At 48.5% G+C, this 22434-nt stretch overlaps 1 protein-coding gene and 1 pseudogene across 2 annotated transcripts in view; both read right to left on the bottom strand.

Moving 5' to 3' along the window:
- Positions 1-22434, bottom strand: part of LOC144826880 (A.superbus venom factor 1-like) — a 1649148-nt gene that overhangs the window by 85983 nt on the left and 1540731 nt on the right. For both annotated transcript variants that reach the window (XM_078685340.1, XM_078685347.1), the window contains one exon: positions 19310-19393. In XM_078685340.1, coding sequence (XP_078541466.1) covers positions 19310-19393 — 84 coding nt within the window. The remainder of the gene's footprint in view (positions 1-19309; positions 19394-22434) is intronic.
- On the bottom strand, positions 1012-18881 carry LOC144762698 (zinc transporter ZIP1 pseudogene; annotated as a pseudogene).

The raw sequence follows: 22434 nt of genomic DNA, 5'->3' as shown, positions 1-22434 counted from the left end.
TTCCTGCCGCTAAAATGGAAATAATTTTAACGAGCTTCTTGCTAATATGCCCCATAGTTTTTGTCTCATGTGAACTGATTCTGCGTTCTGGGTCCCTGGAGGCATGACTCCCTTAACAACAGAGCTATTTAAAAAAGCTAATACACACCGAACATTTACGCCATCGGAGGGAAAGCTGTCCTCCTCAGCAATCAGCACAGTTCATGATGTACAGGCATTATGCGGCAGAATACTATGGCCTCTAGAAGCTGCATCGAGTGTCCTGTTATTGTTAGTAATTAAGTCAGACAGAGGCTGCATGCCATGCTCCGAGTAGCCTTCTGCGGTGTTGACAGGGGCCTCTGTAGGGTTGATATAATGATAGGTCTGGGACACAGGAGCCTCTTTCTTACCCCAGCCTCCCCCCAGGGTGCTACCTGATTGTGGGCTATAAAGTAAACATCGCAATGCGACAAGCTGTCAAAAAATGAACAATTTTCTCCAAGTTAATCCTTTGCTCATGATGCATTGCAGCCAAAGTGTCCCACCGCATTTCTGTGAAGCTCCTTGCAAAAGGAGTAAAGCTGCAGCAGGTCAAAAAGAACAAACCACAAGCATTGGCTCAGCCAATAGGTCTCGCCTTTGGGACCTTATAAGTATTTAGTTATGCAGCACAATATCCTTACTGCAACAACATTAACAATCTGAGCATTAAGTAACACAATCATGATAGTGGGAATTTCCTAATGGGAAGCATCTTTTAAAAAATATATAATTTTAGCGGTTACTTGATATCAGAGTGCCCCTAAAATTAGCGTATTTGCACAAGATTGCACAATCCTAGACAAGTGTCAAAGTCCAGACTAGAACACAAGTTGCTGATTGTACGTGCAACAATTTACACACTAAAACACATATGACTGGTGTACAGGGAGAAACCAAATGGAGGGAGCCTGTTTGATGCCAAAATTTACAAGTGGTCTTATTCTAGCAGCAGCGTTTACTCGCCAGTGACCCGGATGCACAGCAGTGCTAGATCTTGACGAATAGGACACCGGCTACCACAGAAAAGCCAAAGATGAGCATAATGAGCTTGGGGATGCAGTTCTTTCTAGAGTTTAGTTCCTCTGGCAGGATCTCAAGGAAAGTAATGTAGATGAAGGTACCCGTGGCTATGCCCTTCATCACACTGTGTGTCAGCTGGTTCACCGTGTCGCCCGAATCACTTAGGCTGACACCTATACTGATTCCCAGTGGTGACATTATGGCAAAGAGGATCAGACAGAACAGCACCACACGTGACGGAGCCTGCTCTGTACCACGTTTAGGATCAGGCAGAATGCAATGGACGACTTGTGCAGTAGAAGTGCCACACAGAACTCAAGCACCTTCGAGAGTCCTCCGAAGTCTGACAGCCAGCCCCTCGAAGACCGAGTGCAGCGAGAGCGAAAAGACCAGGATGAAGGAACACAGGGCAGAGTGCGAGTTTAAGTCTATATGAACATGGACCCCACTGTGGCGTCTGGATTCGGGTGCTGGTACATCGAGCCAGTGTCAGGGTGGGCAGTCTCCTCCTGGGTGCAATTCAGTTGTTCTCATGAGGTGTCCATTGCGGCCCCCGGGGGAAGTGAGGTCGGCAGGCCAGTCTTACCCCGAGGAGTTCGCGCGAGACAGGACAGGGTGGGTTTGGTAGTGTAGGGGGTGGGTTTAGTGGGTGGGGTTTAGGCTGAGGTTATTAAAGGGGGCAGGGGAGGAAGTTCTTTATCTTCCGGTCCCCAGCGATTATGGGGCAGGTTCAGGAAAGTTTTGAGGAGGGATAGTTTTTCAGGAGAATAAGTGGCCTGGGAGTTTTGGAATAGTAGCGCAGGTAGGGAGTCTAGCGTGTACCTGGTCAGTCGGCCGGGTGTCAGGAGGACGCCGCTGGTGTCCCGGTGTGTGTTGAGTTTGGGTAGGTGGCGGCAGTTAGGAAGGCCTCGCTGACTTTCCCCGGAGGTACATGGAGTGCGGAGGCGGGGCCACGGAAATGCCCAATGCGGCAGCAGTTCGCGCAATGCTATTAGTGCTGGGCCGGGTTGCGAGTGCCAACCTCCTGCAGCCTGGCGTCCTCAAACAGGCGTGGGTCGGGATGACCCACAAGCCAAGGTCCGTGTCCACGGAGTTGCCGTGGCGGTGGCGGCGTGCCTGGAGGAGCCGTCACCAGGAAAACCAGGTATGTCTGGGTGCGGGAGGAGCAAGAAGCAGGCAGTGGTCCCCAAGCACGGCCGGCGGCGTCTGAGCCCCCCCCCCGCGCGCGCTCCCCAAGTGTTCCTGTACCCCGGGAGAGGCATGATGATGTGGCCATAGAGGGCAGGGCAGCTCTAGTGCCGGCAGGGGACCCGGAGGGTTTGGCAGGTGGCGCTGCCCGCGATGGCTTACAGGCTGGTGGGCTGTGCCTGGGGGCTCCGGGAGGCATCTGAGGAGTCTAGTGAGGCCAGTGGGGGGGGAGGGGGAGAGTGCTACAGAAGAGTTTCCGGGGGAGGACTTCACATTACTGTTGTCAGTGTGGGAGTCGGGGGAGGAAGACAGGGGGCCTTTGGGAGCCCAGCCTGTGGACTTGTCTTGTAAGAGGAAGGGAGTGGTCAAACCTCAGAGATCCAAAGGGAAGGGCCCCATGAAGCCTCACACTATGCAGCCTGCGGGGAAGCCCCTGGTGGGGGGCCTCACGGCCCCTCCACAGGGGGAGGGTCGTTTCCCTGACATAACTGGCCAGGGCTCTTGGTATGATAGGTGGGAGCGCATAACCCTTGAAGAGAGGATTCGCGACCAGCGTCGCATCGTGGAGGAATCAGAGCGGACATGGCAGCTTATGTGTGCCACCTGGGAGGTAGGGCTAGGGGGGTTGCCCGGGGGCATGGTGCACCCGGCGCCCGTGCTCGTGAGTGGGATAGGCAGAGGACAGGCCAAGTAGAGCTCGGGGTCCCAGGGCAAGTGGGTCTGGGTTGAGGAGGCAGGGACTGCTTTGGCAGCACAGAGACGTGAAGGCGCTGTGGCTTCTCCAGGCGCAGACGGCCTGTGGGGGAGCAAGCCAGCAGGTGCAGCTGGCAGAGGCAAGGGTGGGCCAGCGGGCGCAAAATGGCCTCCAAACACTGAGGCGAACCAGTAGGGGGGTGCGCGGCAGCCTGCCCTCCATCGAGGGAGTGGGTACCAGCTATTCTGGAGTGCAAATTTGTGTCTGTTGTGAAAGAGAAGGGTCCAAAGAGAGTGGTGAGTGAGGTGCGGAGAGCAGTTGTGGAGGTTGTGGATGAGGAGCAGCTGAACTATGATGAGGAGGGTGATGAATTGGAAGAGGGTGAAGTGCGTGAGGAAGGTGCGTGGGGGAGGAGTACGACGGCAGATAAGCTTGCTGTTTTGCAGGCGACGCAGATCTGCACCGGTCGGAGCGGCAAAGCAGGTCAGAAGACGGCAGTAGCTAGGATGAAGGACCGGGAGGTGCCCACGATGCTTGCAGGTGAGGCTTTCCGGACTCACTTTAAATCTATCACAGTACAAGCAAGCAATATTGAACACATGGTAACCCAGCTAGAATCCTCCATTGGGGAAACGCTGGATAAAATAATACCCAAAACAAATGTAGATGTAAAAACCATTGCAGCCCCTTGGTTTACAGTGGACTTAAAAAAAGAAAAGCTGACTAGTAGGTCAGCAGAACGCCAATGGCGGAAAACAAAAGCAAAAGGGGAGCGGGAGAAATATAAATTGACCCACTCTAACTATCTAAAACACATCAAGTGGCAAAAAAACGTTACCTAACTCAAAGAGTAAACAAAGCGGTCCACTCCAGTAAAGAGCTTTATAAAATTGTAAAGGAATTTACCACCCCTCTGGTTGAACAACCTGGCTTTACTCCAACAGTGGAATGGGTCAACTCCTTGTCCTCCTACTTTGATAATAAAATAAATATGATCTATGCTGCCTTCCCTGATTCGAGTCAAGATCCACTTATACGGGGGGAGGAGCCAAGCTCGCGTCCGCGATGGCCGCGTTTTAGCTCGGCTCCGTTCGCTTTCCTTCCTGGAACGTCTATCCTGTGTCTTATCCTGCCCCGGGAAGTATTCTTTGGTAGACTATGGAACTAAGACATTTCGCTGGCACTTACCGTCTGCTCCGTCTGTTCCTAGGTGCCGCGGATCCTGAGCTGCGCCCTTGTTCGCTTCGGGGCCTCCGGAGCGGGCGGGCCTGAAACTCCTCGGCGGCGCCCGGGCGGGGCGGAGCGCTGCAGCCGGCCCTTGGTGGAGGTGTGGGCTCGGTCGGAGAGGCCGATGTGCAATTAGACCGATGACGGTCTCCGGGCCTGGACCGGCGATCCTCGGACCTGGTGTTGAGGCGCTGCCTTCCTTGGACGGGGGTTGACCGTGTATGTGGCTCGTCTCCCCTTTGTTCTCCTGTCCAGCCATCTTGAGTCCCTCCGCCCGGACTCGGAGAACGAAGCCGGTGGCGTGGGGGAGCCGGCGACCCTCCTTATCCTGGTGGCCCGCCTTCCTCCCTGGGGGTGCCTCTGCTTGTGGTCGGCTGTATCCTGTGTGACCCCGCTTGTGGCCGGACGGGGGTTGGAGATTGCCGCGGCCCCGCCGGGCTTTCAAGATGGCGGCCGGCTCCCTGTCTCTCAACCTGGCCGAGACTGGCGATGCTGGTCCGCCGCATGGCTCGTTTGCTGAATACCGTAAAGGTGAGCCTACGCTTGGCGACATTCTCGCCGCCTTGCGCTCCTGGAGTGTTTCCGTGACCGCACCTATCGCTGGACTGGATGATGATCATTTTGCCGGGCCTGCTGGGCCCCCCCCGATGTGTGCGGCTTCATCGCTGCTGTGTGCTGCTGGGCCGTTCCTGGAGGTCGTGGACCCGGCGGCTGCCGCTTGTGTGGGTATACGGATACCCGCTGCTCTCAATCATCATGTGCTTTCCCCTGTGCTGGGGGTCCGCCGGCCGGGTCCCGTCCGGACCGGTCTCGTTGGATCTCCCATTCCTTTTTTGCCTCGAATGGCCGAACGAAGATCCTGTGGTGGCTCCGCCGAAACGGCTTTCCTCCTATTGACGGCGGAACTGTGCCTGCATTACCTGTGGTGGTTACCGTCTTTTCCTGTTCATCTGGGTCTAAATCGATATGACTTGTGTGGATTGACGATTGGACTCCCTGCTATTCGCCTCTGGTTCCTCATGATCTGGTTTCTGGTGCGTTGCATAGACGAGGACAGGGTTGAGATGAACTTGCCTTGGTGGACTATTATTTTGCGGTATGGTCGGATGATCCGTTTGTGACTGTATGACTATGTTCGATTCTCCTTCATGTTCCTGGAGCTTATCCTCGTAAATACTATCTTCCCGTGGGCATTGAGTGTGTTCGGACGGGGGGGTGGGAGCTGATGGTTTTGATTATGTGGCTCCTCTCCCGTCGTTTTCTCCCTATTTCCCCTTCTTCTTTTTGTCTTTGTGGTTCCTTCTTTACTTTTAACTCTTCTATATTTCGGGTTTCTAGTTAGGGCGACAGGCACGCTGCTGGGGGGTAGGCCATAGCCTTCTGCAGGGGTGCAGGGTGGGGTGTGCGGGGTGGGGGGGTCTGTCATTTTGTTTTTTCCCCCTCTTTTCCTTTTTTGGTTCTATGGCTCTTATGTATCCCTTTTTCGGGACGCGGTGTCTGCATGTGGACCCCCTGGGGTGTTTTTGCTAGCATGGGCCCTCTGGTCTCCTTGCCGTCACGGTTTACTACGCAGCTATTACTCCTGTTACCACTGGTTCCCTGTGCCGGTCTATTTTTGAGTGCTTTGTTAGCCATGGGGCGCATGCTGTGATGCCGCGTTCTTTCTTCCCCCTTTTTTCCCGATGTCCTTTTCCTTTTTCCCTTCCCCCCTTTTTTTTTTTCTTTTTCCTCCCCTGGGTTGTGGTAGCAGAGGGCTCTTGTTTTGTAAGCCTATTTCCCGTTCTCTGTATCATTGTGTGTTCTCGTAGTGGTGGGTGGGCGCTGGGCAGCGGTTGCAATTGCTTACTAATGTGGGACTCACGTTCTACCTTTGTTAAAATGTGACTGTTCTTTTTGAATTTTCCTGTGTTCTGTATTACTGCTTGCTCGCGGCCCGCCACGGCCCTCTGGACTTTAATGATTGCCATCATTCTGCTATACCCCTTCTTCTATTATAAAATCAACCTTCTCTCATCCTGCTCGTGGTGGTTGCTCTGTGGCTTTTCGCCTTTGATTCCCGTTTGGATTATTGTGGTACCCTGCTGGAGCTTCTGTCCTGACCATTGTGCTCTATAATTGTGGTGGCCGGCCCGATGGGTTGTAGGCCCGTATTTGTGAGCAATTTCTGCACAATAAAGGTTTTCAAAAAAAAAAAAAAAAAAAAAAAGATCCACTTATACCTACTGATGACGATCCCTTTCTAGCACTTGCGAGCGAGGTTGACCCGGACACCCCCTATTTCACCGAATTTGTTCCTCTTATCCCTTCTGAGGTACTGGAAGGTCTTAGGAAAATCAAATCCGGTTCTGCCACAGACATCTTGCCCCCCCGGAATTGCGCGGAGATACTGCCACTGTTGGCGTCTTCTCTCACCAACATTTTTAACACCTCTTTTGAGCTAGCCTCCATACCTAGAAGCTGGAAGCATGCCCAGGTCAAACCCATTTTAAAAAAGCCATCAAGTGAGCCTACCCATCCTATCATCTATAGGCCCGTTTCATTATTGCCCTATTTTGGAAAGGTACTTGAATATCTGGTGAACAAGCATCCCACTACCTATATTGAAACTCATGGGTTCCTTGACCCCTCTCAGTCGGGTTTCCGAGCTGCCCATGGTACAGAGACGGCTGTAATGGAGATCGTGGACAATATCAGACTCACTCTTGATGAAGGTGACTCCGCCATTCTGGTAGTATTGGATTTATCTGCCGCCTTTGATACCATCTCCCACGGCATCTTGAAACATCGGCTGTGGGAGATAGGTGTCAGGGGTAAGGCCCTAGCCTGGTTTGAAAACTACTTGGCGGACTGCTTTGCCTCCATAAAGGTGGATACCATCACATCCAGTAGTTTGCCCCTTACTATCGGAGTCCCGCAGGGATCAATTCTAAGTCCGATATTGTTTAATATCTATCTTACCCCGCTAGCAAATATAATAAAATCATATGGCTTCACAACAGTATTGTATGCTGACGATACTCAGGTGCTTAATACCTGTAAGGCTGATTTCCACGAAACAAGTATCAGATTCAAAAAATGTATGCTTGATATTAGTAAATGGATGTGTCATAACAAACTGCAACTAAATTACAGTAAAACAGAAATTATCCTATTTGGTAAGGCCCACAAAGTATGGTCACAGGACTGGTGGCCTCAGGAACTAGGACCATGTCCATTACCCAAGGAGGTGATCCGCAATCTGGGAATCATGTTGGATTGTTCTCTGTCTATGAAAACCCACATCAACCAAGTAGCCGGCATTTGCTATGGGATCATGCATATGCTGCGCAAAATCTTCAAATGGCTACCCCTGGAAACAAGGAAACCACTCGTGCAAGGTCTCATCATCAGCTGGTTGGATTACGGCAATGCCTTCTTTACATCAATAAATGAGTGCCTTCTCGCTAAATTACAAATACTGCAGAATGTTTCTGCGAGACTAGTACTGGGCCTTCCCCCAGATCAGCTTCTTTGCCCAGCCTTAGATAATTACATTGGCTCCCCATTCGCCAGAGAAGCCATTTTAAAGTTCTTAGTCTAACCCATAAACTTCTGTACAGCAGTGGCCCAGCTTATCTTGCAAAAAAACTAGTCTGGTATCGTCCCACCAGATCACTAAGATCAAGCTCGAAATCTCTCTTAGTACAACCACGGGCCTGGATGGCGCGGAATGGATGTCGGTCTTTTTCCTATATGGCTCCATTTTTGTGGAATAAACTCCCCCCTCATCTTCTGTCAATTACTAACCATCAGCTGTTTTGGAAAAACCTAAAAACCTGGCTCTTCCCGAAATAAGTGCTTCCTTCTCCCCAGACCATGTCGTGGTCACTGTTCTCCACTGCAAAGCGCCCTGAGACCTTACGGTGATTTGTGCGCTATAAAAAAGCATCTGACTTATGACTTATGACTTATGCCTGATGGGATGCGTGGGACGAAGGCTCAAAAGGGGGACGAAAAAAGGCCTGCCGGTCGGTGGGTGTGGGGGATGGGTCAGTCCGGGACGGGGAGGCCTCTGCGGGTGCTGGGGAACTCGCAAAGGATGGTAAGATGCAGGTTGTGGCGGCCAGTGCGCAGACTGACAAGGCAGAGGACCAGGGTGGTAAAGAGGATGGTGGGGACAAGCGGAAGAAGTTGCCATATATGGGCTTGGCAATGCCACTTCGGTCGCACTTGTCAGAGAAGACAAAGGCTAGGATATGGAAACATGAGTATGTGGATGTTTTCAAACTCATAGGGAGATTCAGGCCAAGGAAGGTTTTAAGGAGGAGGAATGGGAATTGATAAGGCGGCCGAGGTTACCGGTAACTATGGAGAATTGGACGTAGGCGTTTTTCATCTATGCTAGTATTTATTGAAAGCGGCACCTGGACAGGGCAATAGCTCTTTTTAATTACATGGACGTGATCAGGAACGCGCAGATGCACTTTGGGGGTTTGCCTGGCTCAGTTATGATGAGGAGTTTAGGGCCTGGATTAGTGTTAACCTGGACAAAGCGTGGGGGGACATCGATCAGGAGCTTTGGGTGCAGTGGATGTCCTCTACACAGGCGGCAGCGTCTACTCACACGGCTAGTGGCCTCCCGGTTGCCTATCGGCCTTTTCAGTCGGGTCCCGCCCAGTGAGGGGCGGGTGGACAGGGATCTTCTGTCGGATCAGGGAGTCAGGGTACGTACACAGGAACCGCTGGTCAGCAACCCAAGCCTGGAGCTACCATTGGGGCATGCTGGAACTTTAATAAAGGTTTCTGCACGCGACACCCTTGCAAGTTTATGCAAGTTTAAGCATGAGTGTTCCAAATGCGGTGGACGCCACCCGGTCACTCAGTTTTTTACTTTGGCCACCCCCTCTGAGCAGTGGAGGATTACGAAAGGAAGGGGACAAGCTGGGCCAAAGGGCCCCTACACTGGTTGATGTGGAGGCCATGATTCCATGGCTCTCCAGGTACCCCGATAGAGAAGCGCATTGAAACTACAGTGGGGGTTCACAGAGGGGTTTTGGGTAGGCTATCAGGGCCCTCGGGAGAGGCGATGGGCGAAGAATTTGCGCTCTGCAAAGGATTTGCCAGGGGTGGTGGCACAAAAACTGCAGAAGGAGGTGTTGGAAGGCAGGATCATAGGCCCGTGTGACACGTGGCCGGTGCCGGACCTTATTGTTTCACCGTTGGGTGTGGTCCCGAAGAAGGGGCAGGGGGAGTTCAGGCTGATTCACCATCTGTCCTGGCCGGAGGGAAGTTCAGTGAATGATTTCATCACGGAAGAGGACTCCAGGGTGTTGTATGCTTCTGTCGATGATGCCATTCGGTCTGGTGCGAGTTTGTGGAAGGGGGGCGGAATTGGCAAAATGTGACATAAAGTCGGCCTTTCGCCTCCTTCCCATTCACCCGGCTGATGTTGCGTTGTTGGGGATGCAGTTTGAAGGGGCCATTTTGTAGACAGAGTCTTGCCGATGGGCTGTGTGATTTCCTGTGCGCTCTTTGAGACCTTTAGTTCCTTTTTGCAGTGGGCTTTTGTGGACAGGAGTGGGCATCGGCTGGTGTCCCACTATCTTGATAGACAAACTTCTGTTTGTAGGGAGAGGGCAGATGGGGGAGTGTGGAGTAGCTATGGGGCAGTTTCAGAGTATGGCTTGTGAATTTGGAGTTCCTTGAGCACCGGAGAAGACGGCAGGGCCCTATTGTTGCTTGACCTTTTTGGGTATCGAGATTGATTCAGTTTCATGGTTGGCCCGGTTGCCGGAACAGAAAGTGGCGGAGATGCAGGCTGTTTTGTTCCAGGTCATTGGAGTTCACAAGATTGACTTGAGGTCAGTGCAGCGTCTCTTGGGGCTCTTGAATTTTGCTTGCCGGGTGGTAAGGGCAGGGAGGACATTTTGCAGGCGTCTCGGCATGGCCATGTTAGGGGTGGTGCTCCCTCACCACAGAGTCAGGGTCACGCTCGCGGTCCGGTCAGATTTGCGGGTGTGGCTCAGTTTCCTGGCTGGAGAATTTCAATGGTGTGTCCTTGGACTTTGCGCATGACAGGATGGTCTGGCATGTGCAACTGTATTCAGATGCTGCAGGTGTGGCCGGTTTTGGGATCTTTTGAGACGGGCGCTGGTGCGCAGAACAATGGCCGGATCATTGGTTGCAGCAGGGCAGGAGCATTGCTTTCTTGGAATTCTTTCCCTTGCTGGTGGCATTGATGGTGTGGGGTCCTGAGTTTCAGAACAGGTCTGTCTTATTTCATGTGGCCAACAGGACGGTGGTGGACTTTGTGAACAACCAGAAGGCTAGGGATCTGCGTGTGCTGCGCCTGTTGTGAAGTTTCATGCTGCTTTGTTTGCGATTTAATGTGCTGTTTTGCGTGCAACATGTCCCAGGGGCGCGTAATGACAATGCAGATGCTTTATCTCGTTCGCAGTGGCAGCATTTCAGGAGACTGGCACCGGGAGTGGAGGCCTGCAAGACCAAGGTGCCGACGGGTATCTGGGCCTGGGGGGATTGAGAGTAGAGGGTTTGGTGGAGGAATCTATAGCGGAATACACGAAGCGTTCCTACAGGTTGGCGTGGTCTGAATTTGGTGCCTTTTTGGGTTGGAGTAAGGATGCCTGGCATCTGCCCAAGAGTGAGTGTGAGCAAGGGGTGGTTCATTTTGTGTTGGATTGCATGGATAGGGTTCGTCACAGACCAAGATTTTGGGTAAGCTGGCGGGGATTTCTTTTTACAGCATGTTGTACTTGGGTTTTGATCCGGCTAGGGCTGATTTACTGAGGAGGATGGTGAAAGGTTGGGGACGGGTGAGGGCGGAGGGTGGGGAGGTGCCCCGGGAGGCAATTACGTTTGAGTTGTTGAGGGATCTGTTGGGCCAGTAGCCCTATTGTTGTTACAATGGTGAGAAAGTGGTTTTGTTTCATTTGTGCATGGTTTGGATATTTTTTGGAGCTTTTCGGGTGTCCGAGTTAGTTAGGGACAAGGGGGGCACCTGGTAGGATATTTGGGGATGTGCGTTTGGATGGGTCTTGGCTGGGTATTTGGTTGGGGCATTCGAAGACGGACCAGGTGGGAAGGGGCAAATGGATTTGGCTATGGGAGAGTGGTTGCCAGGAGGTTTGCCCGGTGCGTGAATGGAGGAGATTTTGTGGTAAGGTTGGGAGGTCTGAGGGGGAGATATTTTGTCATGCCACTAAGAAGCTTTTGATGTCTTTTCAGTTGTTGGCAGTGTTAAGGATGGCACTGCGGCATGTTGGCAGGGATCCAGCCAGGTATGAGACGCACTTGTTTCGGATAGGGGCGGCCACGGTGGCTGCAGGGTTGGGTTGGTCATGGGATGACATTAGGAGGATTGGGCGTTGGAGGTCTCGCTGCTGAAAACGCTATGTGCGCAAATGATGAGGGAGAGGTTTTGGACAGGTAGGGTCTTTTGCTACTTATGCGTTGTACTGTCGTAGCTGTGGTATTAATCTCCTTTTTCTTCGTAGGTTGCGTTCGGGGGCCGGGAGCCAAGACGGTTACCTGGATTGTTGGGCACTCCTTTGTTCACTGGGCTTCAAAGTATGCGGACAGGCAGGTGTACGGTCGTAGCCTGGGCCTGCGGAGCAGCCATCATGAGGTCCACTGGTGGGGTAAGAGCGGGATGCGATGGGGCGATTTGCTCCCCTGGTTGACGAAGAAGGTGGCTCAGCTGGGGTGCCCGGACATGATTGTTATTCACTTGGGAGAAAATGACTTGGTCAAACGGTCTGGAGTGTCTTTATTACATTTGTTGCAATGGGACTTGGAGGCAATGAGGAGCACTCTGGCTGGCCCCTGCATTGTTTGGACTGAGTTTGTGCCATGACAGATCTGGAAGGGGGCGTTGAAGCCGACAGCCATTGAAAGGGCGCAGCATAAGTTAAATAGGGCTATGAGACTTTTTTGTGGTGACCACGGGAACAAGGTAATTGCTCATGTGGGGCTGCGGTTCGACGAGCCCCTTCTCTTTCGTGATGATGGAGTGCACATTTCGTACATGGGGAATGCGTATTATCTAATGGAAATGCGGGATGCTATCAGCTTGTTGTGGAGTGAGTCTATCTGGTGCCGGTGAGAGTGAGCACGAAAGGTGCACTGGTGGTGGGGCAGGTAAACGCCCTCCAGGGGTTCCCTGGATGGCAGGACTTGGGAGGGGTGGGGAGTCCATGACGGGCATAATCACCCTTCCGGGGAGGGGGTTACAGGTGCAGGATGGGGGATGTGGCAGACGGGAGTGCGATGGCTGGAGAGGCTGGAGGAGTTTGAATGTGAAAGGTGGAAGCAAATGATGTATATGAAGAGGTCGTGGTGAGAATTGGGAGTGAGTAATTGGAGTACGAGAGTGGATGATGGTTGGAAGACATGAGGTTGGGGATTGTTAATTGTTTATTGGTGTATGTTAAAATTGGCTGTCATACCCTGTCCTAATAAATGGCCTTTTACGCTAATCTGACAGCGTGGAGTGGTTATTGCGCGAGTCACTGTTGTGTGTTGACTGTGTTTGCCTGAGGAGGACGAGCGGCAAGCACGTTATTACCCTTTCGCATCAGCGCGCAGTGTCTGCATAGCCAGGACTGTAAACCCTTTAATGCCATCTAATGGCTTCTACCGTTGGCTAGGCGAGACAGGGGGAGAGAGAGAGCAAGAGAGAGAAAGAGAGAAAGCGAGAGGAGAGAGTGAGAGAGCGAGAGAGCGAGAGAGAGCCAGGAGTGCTGCTCATTTTCAAGCCCTGCACTTGTGCATTTGGCGTGCCACAAGTACAAGCGTGTGCCTGAAAATGACCAGAGCGACGGCTAAAGGTTTTCCTATTCAGCGCATGCAGGCTGCGAGACCTTTTAAAGGATTCCCAGCATACCTGTGCACTGCTCCATATTGAATGTGCCATCATAAGAATGGACATCATTTCAACAGCAGCGAAAACTATGTCAATGCTCTCGAGCTGCGATAAAAAAAAAATAATGACTTACCTAGGGTGATCACCTGACAATCATTTTCATGCACAGTCATTTATTGCTCTTTGAATGAACATCTTCTGTCCCAAATATAAAGCAAACAAGGTCCAGAGTAGTACCCAGGTGCTCCCAACCAATCTCGCAGGAGAAAAACATTGTCTTGTAGTAGAGGGAAGTGTGAAGATGATTGATTGGTGAACTTTCATCTTGTGATTGGCTAGAAGAGTTCTCGTTTTTCATTGACCCTTGTGCCCAAGTAAAATATTGCAGCTTCAGTTTGGAAGGAAGAAAATTAAACGGTTATACATTAGCTGTTGTTCTGAAGAGCAAAGTTTGCATACCCAGCGAAGAAGTTTGGCTAAATGTCCATACCATTTGTTGGTTGGCGCACATAGTCACTTTTGAAATGGGTGACTTTGACTGTTTCATTAAACTTGCATACGATGTTTGGACGGTTGGATGGTGATTGTATGATATCTCTATACATGCTTTCTTAATGCACATACCTATCGGTAACTAGTGCTTTCTTTTCCAAGTGACAGGAAGTGCAATATTATGCCATTTTATGTATCTGCTGGCTAGAAATTGTTGACATTAGGACTATTTGCACTTTACCTCTGCTAACCAAGTGCTAAACTACTTGTGCTCTCTCCTTTAAACATGGTAAAATTGGCATACACCCAATTGGCACATTTAATTTTCTTATAAATCCCTAGGAAAGTGGTACTAAATGGATCCAGTGGCTGTAAATTAAATTCTACTAGTGGGCCTGCAGCACTTATTGAGTCACCCACTTAAGTAGCCCTTTTGGACCTGTCTCAAGTATGCCATTGCAGCTAAATCGACCAGGCAAAATAAACCTTTTGCCAGACTGAAACTTCTTTTTTAATAAATAAAATTCACCTCTTTGGTAGGCCCTAGGCATCTCATAGGGCTGGGTGCACTGTATTAAAAAAGTTAAGAATGCACTTTTAAGTGTTACATGGTCTGGTAGTGAAAAATGCCTACATTATTTTTTCACTGCTGTGAAGTCTACCTTTCCTGTAGGATAACATTGGGAAACCTTATTATACAATATGTGCTAACTTTTCTCTGGAACTAAATAGAAATGTCATGTTTGTTCTCAAAATAATTGTAATTTAAATTTAAATTCCTCTTAATGGTTTGATTTTAAGTCACGATTCAGAAAAGGCCACTTTTAGAAAGTTTGCATCATGTCCTAACCACTTGCTGCCTGCAGGCTGTGTCATAGGTCACATGACTCTGATCAGCATGGTAGTTGGCCTTTGTATAGTTCTCCCAGAGAGTGAGGCCAAGGGGAACTAGTTGTTGGCAGGATGGGACATCCTGCCAGGATGTGTGGGGAGGAGCTTTTCCCTACCCTACTTACATTTCAAAGGAGCTACCTTAGCACACTCACAAAGAACTTCACACCAGTCTTTTGTAAACCTAGACCTCCTGGAGCCAGGAAAGGAAATGGGGGAAGTTTCAAAAACGATATAGAAGAGCCTAGAAATTTCTCCTACTGCAAAGGCTGGTACCAGGTATACATATTGGACCCTCAGTCCAACTCTTCAGTTCACTTTTGGAACTGTGGAGGACCCCCAGAAGGAGGAATGCATTGTACTTTAGAGGACTGCCCTGCTACTTGAGGCATGCTTTGCACTTCAGAGGATTGCACTGCTGCTATCAGTGTACAGCCTTGCTGCTTGAAGCCTGTCTTGTACCCTCAGGGGACTGCCCTGCTGCCCGCGGCCTGCCTTGCTGCTTGATCCCGGAACTACTATAGGGACTTTAATGGCTAGTTGGCTAGCTTCCTGTTCTGACCTACAGGGACATAAAAAGCTCCAACAACCTTGAACATACACGTGAAGTGAGTCCTACCTTCGAAGTGGTGCCCACCCACTCCAGGACACCTGGAAATGGCAGTTAAGTATGGGCCGAAAATCCGTTCTGACCGCGGAATTTGCGGATTTTCGGCAATTTTGCGATCCGTGGATCTTGCGAAATTGCCGAAAAATCCGCTCGTGGGCGTATTTTTTGGGTTTTTTGCACATGAGTTGAAGCTCAAATTCAGTATTGCATTATAATCAGCCAAAAAACTAGTGAGCACGGTCGAGGCTAGGCAGGTGTGCTTTCTCCCCAGATCTACCATCTACAATCAGCTGTAATCCTTGAGGGAGGTCTTTGCTCCATAAGTTTCTCGAGCGCAATCCCCATGTACTTGCTGTGACCAGGAGGCTGCTTTCTCCTCATCTGCTGCTCTGATCAGTCTCTGACCCTTTATAAACAAGAGGCATGTGAACTCGCATGGAAGCCCCGCCCGTTCCCCCCCCCACACACACACACTAGGGTATTCAATGTCTTCCCACCCTTTCCCCCACTGTGATGGACAGCTCACTCGAGGGACCTCGACACGGTGGCAAAGTTACAAACACACGTGGTCACTGGACACAACTCTCTTGGCCTTTACGCAGCTGTAGTGTAGGAAAAGCACTATACATTTACCCAACGAGGTAGCACTTACTGATTAGCCAGTAGAAAGTACTTCAGTTGAGTAGAGGTATGGCACAACACAGTGGCATCTTCATGGATACATATGCAGGCAGGATTCCCTCTGGCACGATGCTCCTGTCACAAAAATTAAACCTCAACAGGAAGCACTTACAGATATAAATAAAGCAGGTGCCCGAGTTGAAGCTCAAATTCAGTAACGCATTATAATCAGCCCAAAAAACTAGTGAGCACGGTCGAGGCTAGGCAGGTGTGCTTTCTCCCCAGATCTACCGTCTACAATAAGCTGTAATCCGTGATGGAGGTCTTTGTATCCAAGAGTTTCTCAAGCGCAATCCCCGTGTACTTCCTGTGACCAGGAGGCTGCTTTCTCCTCATTTGCTGCTCTGATCGGTCTCTGACCCTTTATAAACAAGAGACATGTGAACTCGCATAGAAGACCTGCCCGTTTTGCCCCGCCACACACACACTAGGGTATGCAACGTCTTCCCACCCTTTCACCCACTGTGATGGACAGCTCACTCAAGGGACCTAGGCGCGGTGGCAAAGTTACAAACACACGTGGTCACTGGACACAACTCTTTTGGCCTTTACGCAGCTGCAGAGTAGGAAAAGCACTGTACTTACCCAACGAGCTAGCACTTACTGATTAGTCAGTAGAAAGTAGAGAAACAGTACTATTTGTGCAAATCCGAGAATTTTTTCGGAAAATCGCGGTTTTTTTGCCATTTCGCGAGATTTTGCAGACCGCAAATCCGCAAAATTCGCCCATGTCGCAGTAAAGGTGCCCAAACAGCTAAAAACTGACATTTGGGACTCAGAAAAATTTCCACTAAAAATAGGTTTGAAAACCAACAGGAGACTTGGATCTAACTGGTCGCTGATCTGCCTGAGGTGCATCGCGCAGTCTAACTTCATGGTAGCTCCTGCAAATCCTGGTCAGTGCCTTCTCTTTGGAAGGGTACCCAATCTTGTGGAGCCCTCATGAGCTACAGCATGGAGCGTCATCCCACTGGAGATTTTCAACTTCCAAAAAAGTAGCAAAGCCAAAATGAAGACATTTTCACTGCAACTAAATCCTGTTGTTTCCCAACTACTACACCTTCTCCTAGGGCACCTCCAGCTTACTTGCCCTGCTGAACATTACCTTCTAAAACATTTTTCCTTCAAATGTTCTAGGTCCAAAGGTAAGCCTAGACCTGGCCCAATCCACCTTGATTATCCCAACTGCGCTCCATCACAATCCGCCATAACTTTATATTTTGTCCCCGTCTTATACGACTAGATGCCCATGGTTTGCACTTTGATGGTTTAGGCACTAGTTTATACTAAAATCGGAAAACTAAAAAGTCATGACTCCGGTTCTATTAATTTGATTTTTTGTTGTTCTGTATTACATTTTCTCTAGTTTTCTAAATAGGTATGGGGTTTTTTTTGTGTTCTGTTTTCATGTTATTACCGGTTGTGTGCTGCACAAATACTTAACACGATGCTTCTAAGTTAAGCCTAACTGCTTTTGTTCAGAGCTTACAGAAAGTTGAGCATAGAATAATTTACTGACTTTTGTGGTTCACCCTAACAGGGATTGTGGTTTCTGCTTGAGAAGAGTTTTCACTCCCCCTCAAACAATAATCTGCTCATTGGCCATGTTTTTCGAGTCGTGGCAGAATGAAAATGTTCATCTAATTTTCAATCAATAATGAAAAAGTGTACGATTCCTAACAAGTGTGGCACATAGAGGGCATTTTCTCTGCCTAATTATCATGGCTCACACACTTGCAAAATGTACAACTGTGTTAGTGTATAAAGACTTGTGAGGCTAATGTTTGATGAGCATCTTGCTGATGTCACTAGTATGCAGTTACATGTTTTACATGTTAATGGCCTTATCACAACTTGCACAACTGATGGTCATTGCTGAAGACGCATTTAACCTTGGTTTTGCTTCTTTTGTAAGGTTAATTGTACAATTATATAAAAGCAGTGATAAACATAGTTGAGGTTTCAATCGATTTTTCTCAGTATACCGAGGTACAAGGAAGGGGTATCCTCTCTCATCTTTGATATTTAGGGGCAGATTTAGGGGCAGATTTACAAGCCCCTTGCGCCACTTTTGCTTCATTTTTCCCATGTTAAATATGACACAAAAGTGGCGCATGGGGCTTGTAAATCTGCCCCTTAGTATTTTGCTAGAGCCCTTTTCTGGAGGCTTTATGGGCCACTGCCTACTCCTACAATATGTTTTGCCCATTCACAAAGGGGGAAGGGGTCCTATATGAACACCTTCCTTTTTGTAAATGGGTTATCACCAGCTTTCAATAGTCTGTCATATTCGTATGTTTTTTGACCGGACTTCGTTCACAGAACATTAATACATATCATGAGGAACCGATATTTGCAAAGGATGCTCTAAATACTCTCTTTCCAAATATTGATTCGGTATGGTTTCCTAAACCCATTTAGCAATTGTGTAAAATATTACTGGGTCACTAATTTGGTTTATACATTTGAAACCCTGCCAACTAACTGAATCACAAGGTTTGCGACCAGTAAATGTGCTTATACATGTGGCCCTTAGTTACCTAGTTAAAGTTGACCCAAAACTAAATAACGACATGCAACTTGTAGGGCACTCTATTCCAGAATGTCATTGGGGCAGTATGAATGATACTTTTCGTCAAGAGGATTGAACAAGATAATCAGTGGGGGTGGTCATAATGAGAAGTATTTTCCTGTCTAAGACTAATAAGGGCAGAATAGATCATACTTATATGCCAAGTAATTTATGGCATGGGCAGATTCATTGTACTTTACTGCCCCAAGCTCAAAAAGAGAAAGCGTAGATAATATTTGTTGGTCATAGGATTGATAGAGTAAAGAACAGGTGGTTGTATTATGATCAATAGGGTGGCAGACATGAGGGTACTTTTGGAACATGGGAATTCTATGGGCACATTTCTGTTTCTCGATCTGCTGGAGAAAGACTGGCTGAAAGGAGAGTGGCTGCTAAAATCAGAGGTCGAAAATACTGCAGCCAGAATTATTAGGACTTAATGATCTTTACTTTCTCTGCATTTCTATCTGTATTCATTCAGATTTATGCAATGTAAAACGTTTTTATGCTTATTTCTTTTTGGTGTTGGTACTTACCCAGAAATATATTTTGGGTCGATGTAATGACATGTTAACTAATATATTTCAACATTTAGCAGACACATTTTAACTCACCTGTTCATGCTGTAGTGTTTTTCTGTGATAAGAAGTCATACAAAATAAAATAGTATACTTACTGAGCACATTAGCTTTCTAGTACTAACATGTGTGCGCGTCTCGAGCTCTTTGAGCTTTATTCGGAATTCTGTCATGAGTGCCCCAATGGAAAAACTTACGTTTTGGTATTTTTTCATTTTTGAAGTACAGACATTGAAATAGATTTTCTTGCAACTGTAATTATGGGTAATAATCAGACACCTGTGAATGTTTGCTCATAGTATAAATATGTATGCTGCCCTAGACAATCCTTTCTTGAGTCTTTAATGGTTATAACTTCTAGTTGTTATACATTTTTTCACTGACTTCCTGACAATACATTTTAGCAGCCATGGTTTCTCCTTTATATATTTTGATACCTTATTATATTCAAGTATGGATTTTGAGCACTCACCATAGTCAACTCCAGGTGCACATGCCTCTTCAATGCGCTTGTCCACTGTGATCACATCAACAAACTTCTGCATAAAACAGTTTGCTGTAAAGGCAATGATAAGCGAAAGACTGTTAGTGCTTTCGTCGCCCCATCATGGCCCTGGGAGACCAGATGATTCCATGCTGGCAGTGCAACACTTTTTCAAAACAAGCCTTACTTCTACAAACCAAGATTAACCATTGCTACAGTACAAGTCAAGCAACAAAAAACATACCATTCAGAATGCAAATTGTTAGATAAAAGTCACAGCTGGAAATGAGGTGCCTAGGTAACATGCAGCCATCTGGTCACTTGTCATCTTGCTGTGTTGCCAGTTTTGCGGACTACAAGTCCCAGGGATCTCTGCTCTCCCAGGAGGGAGGAGCCCTAAGGCACCCACGCGCCATAAGAAGCACCGGGATCACCCTCGGCGCGGGATGCACGCGGGCCAAGGGCGGGCCCATCCTTGCCCATCATTGCCAGGAAGAGGCAGGGCAGAGCCACCCCCCCCCCCCCATGATTCCAACCTTCGACGTAGACTAAAGGTAAGATTTCTTTTGATGCATTGAGGCTATCCAGCTTGCCTACCACCAAATGTCCTGTAGTCGCTGTTAACTGGCCTTCCTCGAGTGGAGTTGAAGAACTACACTTGAGGAAGAACATATGCAACAGAGTATATGGCAGTGCCGTACCCCATTTTACAGCGTAGGACCAGTTCGACAAGCACTTTCCCACTGCAAGTAGAATGGTTTCTCCTTGGCACCCCTTACCATCATAACATCAATTCCTACATGACTGTGGTTGCTCGACCCCACCTACTGTGAACCCGATGGGTGGGGACTAAAGGTTACTTTCATTTAAGGGCCTAAGTATCTTCTCGGGCAGTCTATTAATTATATTGCTTAAAGGCCTGAGTGCTTGTCTATTGCCCATTGGACTGTTTGACTTGCATAAAGGGCAGTTTTATTGTGGTTTCTACCTAAGTTGAACAATGGGGAAACGTACTTGTGTTACTAAACAGTCCCGGGCCCAAGCAAACCCTTCCTCCCCACCCCTCCCAGCTTCTATTGACAGTATGCTACAAAGTGCTATAGGTGCTGTCACAACAGAAATAGAACGTACTGAAAGGCGTCTGTCAATAAATCCAGATCTTTCCCTTCCGCTAACAGTTTCGCCTACTCTTAACACCCCCTCTGCAGCCCCCTCATCTATTGGGAATGTTCCCCTGTCCCCACCGCAACAAGCAAATGCACCAAGAATTGTAACCCGAAAGGGGGATGCTGATATAGGTACTAATGCCGGACTAAAGCAGGGTTGTGTTTTGGCCCCCCTACTCTTCAACTTGTACACAGCAGACATGGGGCAAGCCCTGAAAGACGCCAACTTAGTACCTCCGAGATTTGGGAAGTTGGCCCTGGGAACTCTCCAGTATGCAGACGATACGGTGGTCATGGACCACACCAGGGTGGGGCTCCAACGAGCATTAAATAGTCTTGCAATATAAAACAAGGAAAATAGCCTACAGATTAATGAGAGCAAGACCAAGATAGTAATCTTTGGTAAATACCCCCACAAAAAACAAGCAACATGGTCTTTGGGTGAGCACCGAATCAGGACAGCCACATCCTACAATTATCTGGGGGTATGGATGTCGGAGAGGGCCACTGAAGTCAAACACATAAAGGAGTTAACACCGAGAATTAACAAAATAATCCTTTCTTTCAGACGTCTAAGCCATCGCCTAGTTAGTCCATCAATAGAACCCATGTTGACTTAACTTAGGGCAAAACTGATTCCCGCCATCATGTATGGTCACTTAGCCTTCCCAGGAGCACTTGAGAAGTCATCAATGCGGCCCAGATGAAAGCTTACAAGACTGTGCTACAAGCTCCTAGACAAGCAAGGAACACCAGGCTAAGGCTGGAAATAGGTTTGAACCGCCCAGAGTTGGTACTACAGGGGGATTTAACAAAATATTACATAAGAGTACTGAAAGACCCTGAAAACAATCTTAAACACTTTCTAAAAATTATTTTCAGAGTAGCGGGCTCCCCATGGCACTCCAAGTTGGAACAAACAATAGACCTATTGAAAATCGAGGGAAAGAGCATGCCCCTTCAGGAAATTCCTTATTCTGCCTGGGCCCAAGCTGTAAAGCGCCAAGTCCAGACCATCTCGTTTGAACTGGATCGCTCATCACTCCGGTACAACCCTCTTACATTGGCCCTGGACAAGTCATATACTCCTGGCAAATTTCAACCATATTTGCAAGATTCACTTTCAGCTCAAGCAAGAAAGAAAATTCTGCATTTGCACCTCCTGGCCCTTAAGATTTTGGATTTTAACCCAAAATGGGCACGAACTGACAGTACCATCTCCTGCCGGTTGTGCAACTACCACAGAGAATCTTGGCTACACCTTCTATGCTGCTGTTCAAAGCTGTCCAGCGATCGTCATCGTCAGCTGCGCCTGGCCCTAAGGAACTTGGGCTTCAGAACTTGCAGAGAGGCCTCGGACTGGTGCTTCTCAGAAACCACAACTTGTTTACTTGCCAGGGTTGGCAAGTTTATCCATCAAGTTAGAATTGCACCTGATTTCCATCAAAAGGCCACAGAATTCAGGGGTCCTGTCATTCTGCAATGAAAATTATCTGGTGCCCTAACCCTGTTAGTGGTCACCTAATTTAGGGATTTCTTGCAAGGCCACTGGAATCACTGGAATCAGAAATCCAATTTTGGGCCGGACAGGGGGCTCGTTAAGAATTTATCTTAATGACAATTAGCATTATGGAGAGAACAACCCTGTTGGACTCTTAGACAACTATTTGATCCTTGGAGGCGCAAAGATGCGAAACGGTGCTAACTCATCATTCTAATTAAAATAAAAAAATTAAAAATCTTTTAATTGAAGTTTTAACGGACACAAAGTAGTAAATAGAGCCTGCGTAGCCACGGTGCTATTTTAAAGCTGAACATTGGGTTTTTACTGGGGGAAGGGTACTTTGGGTGGGGGGTGTTGTTTATGTGTTTTATACTGTAAAGATTTAAGTAATCGCACAGTTAATAAAGTTACTTACTGATATAGGTACTCGCAAGAATGGAAAA

The sequence above is a fragment of the Lissotriton helveticus genome, chromosome 1_1 (genome assembly GCF_964261635.1).
Source record: "Lissotriton helveticus chromosome 1_1, aLisHel1.1, whole genome shotgun sequence".
Taxonomy (NCBI): domain Eukaryota; kingdom Metazoa; phylum Chordata; class Amphibia; order Caudata; family Salamandridae; genus Lissotriton; species Lissotriton helveticus.
Note: the sequence above shows the minus strand (reverse complement) of the source record. Positions and strands in the feature narration are given on the sequence as shown.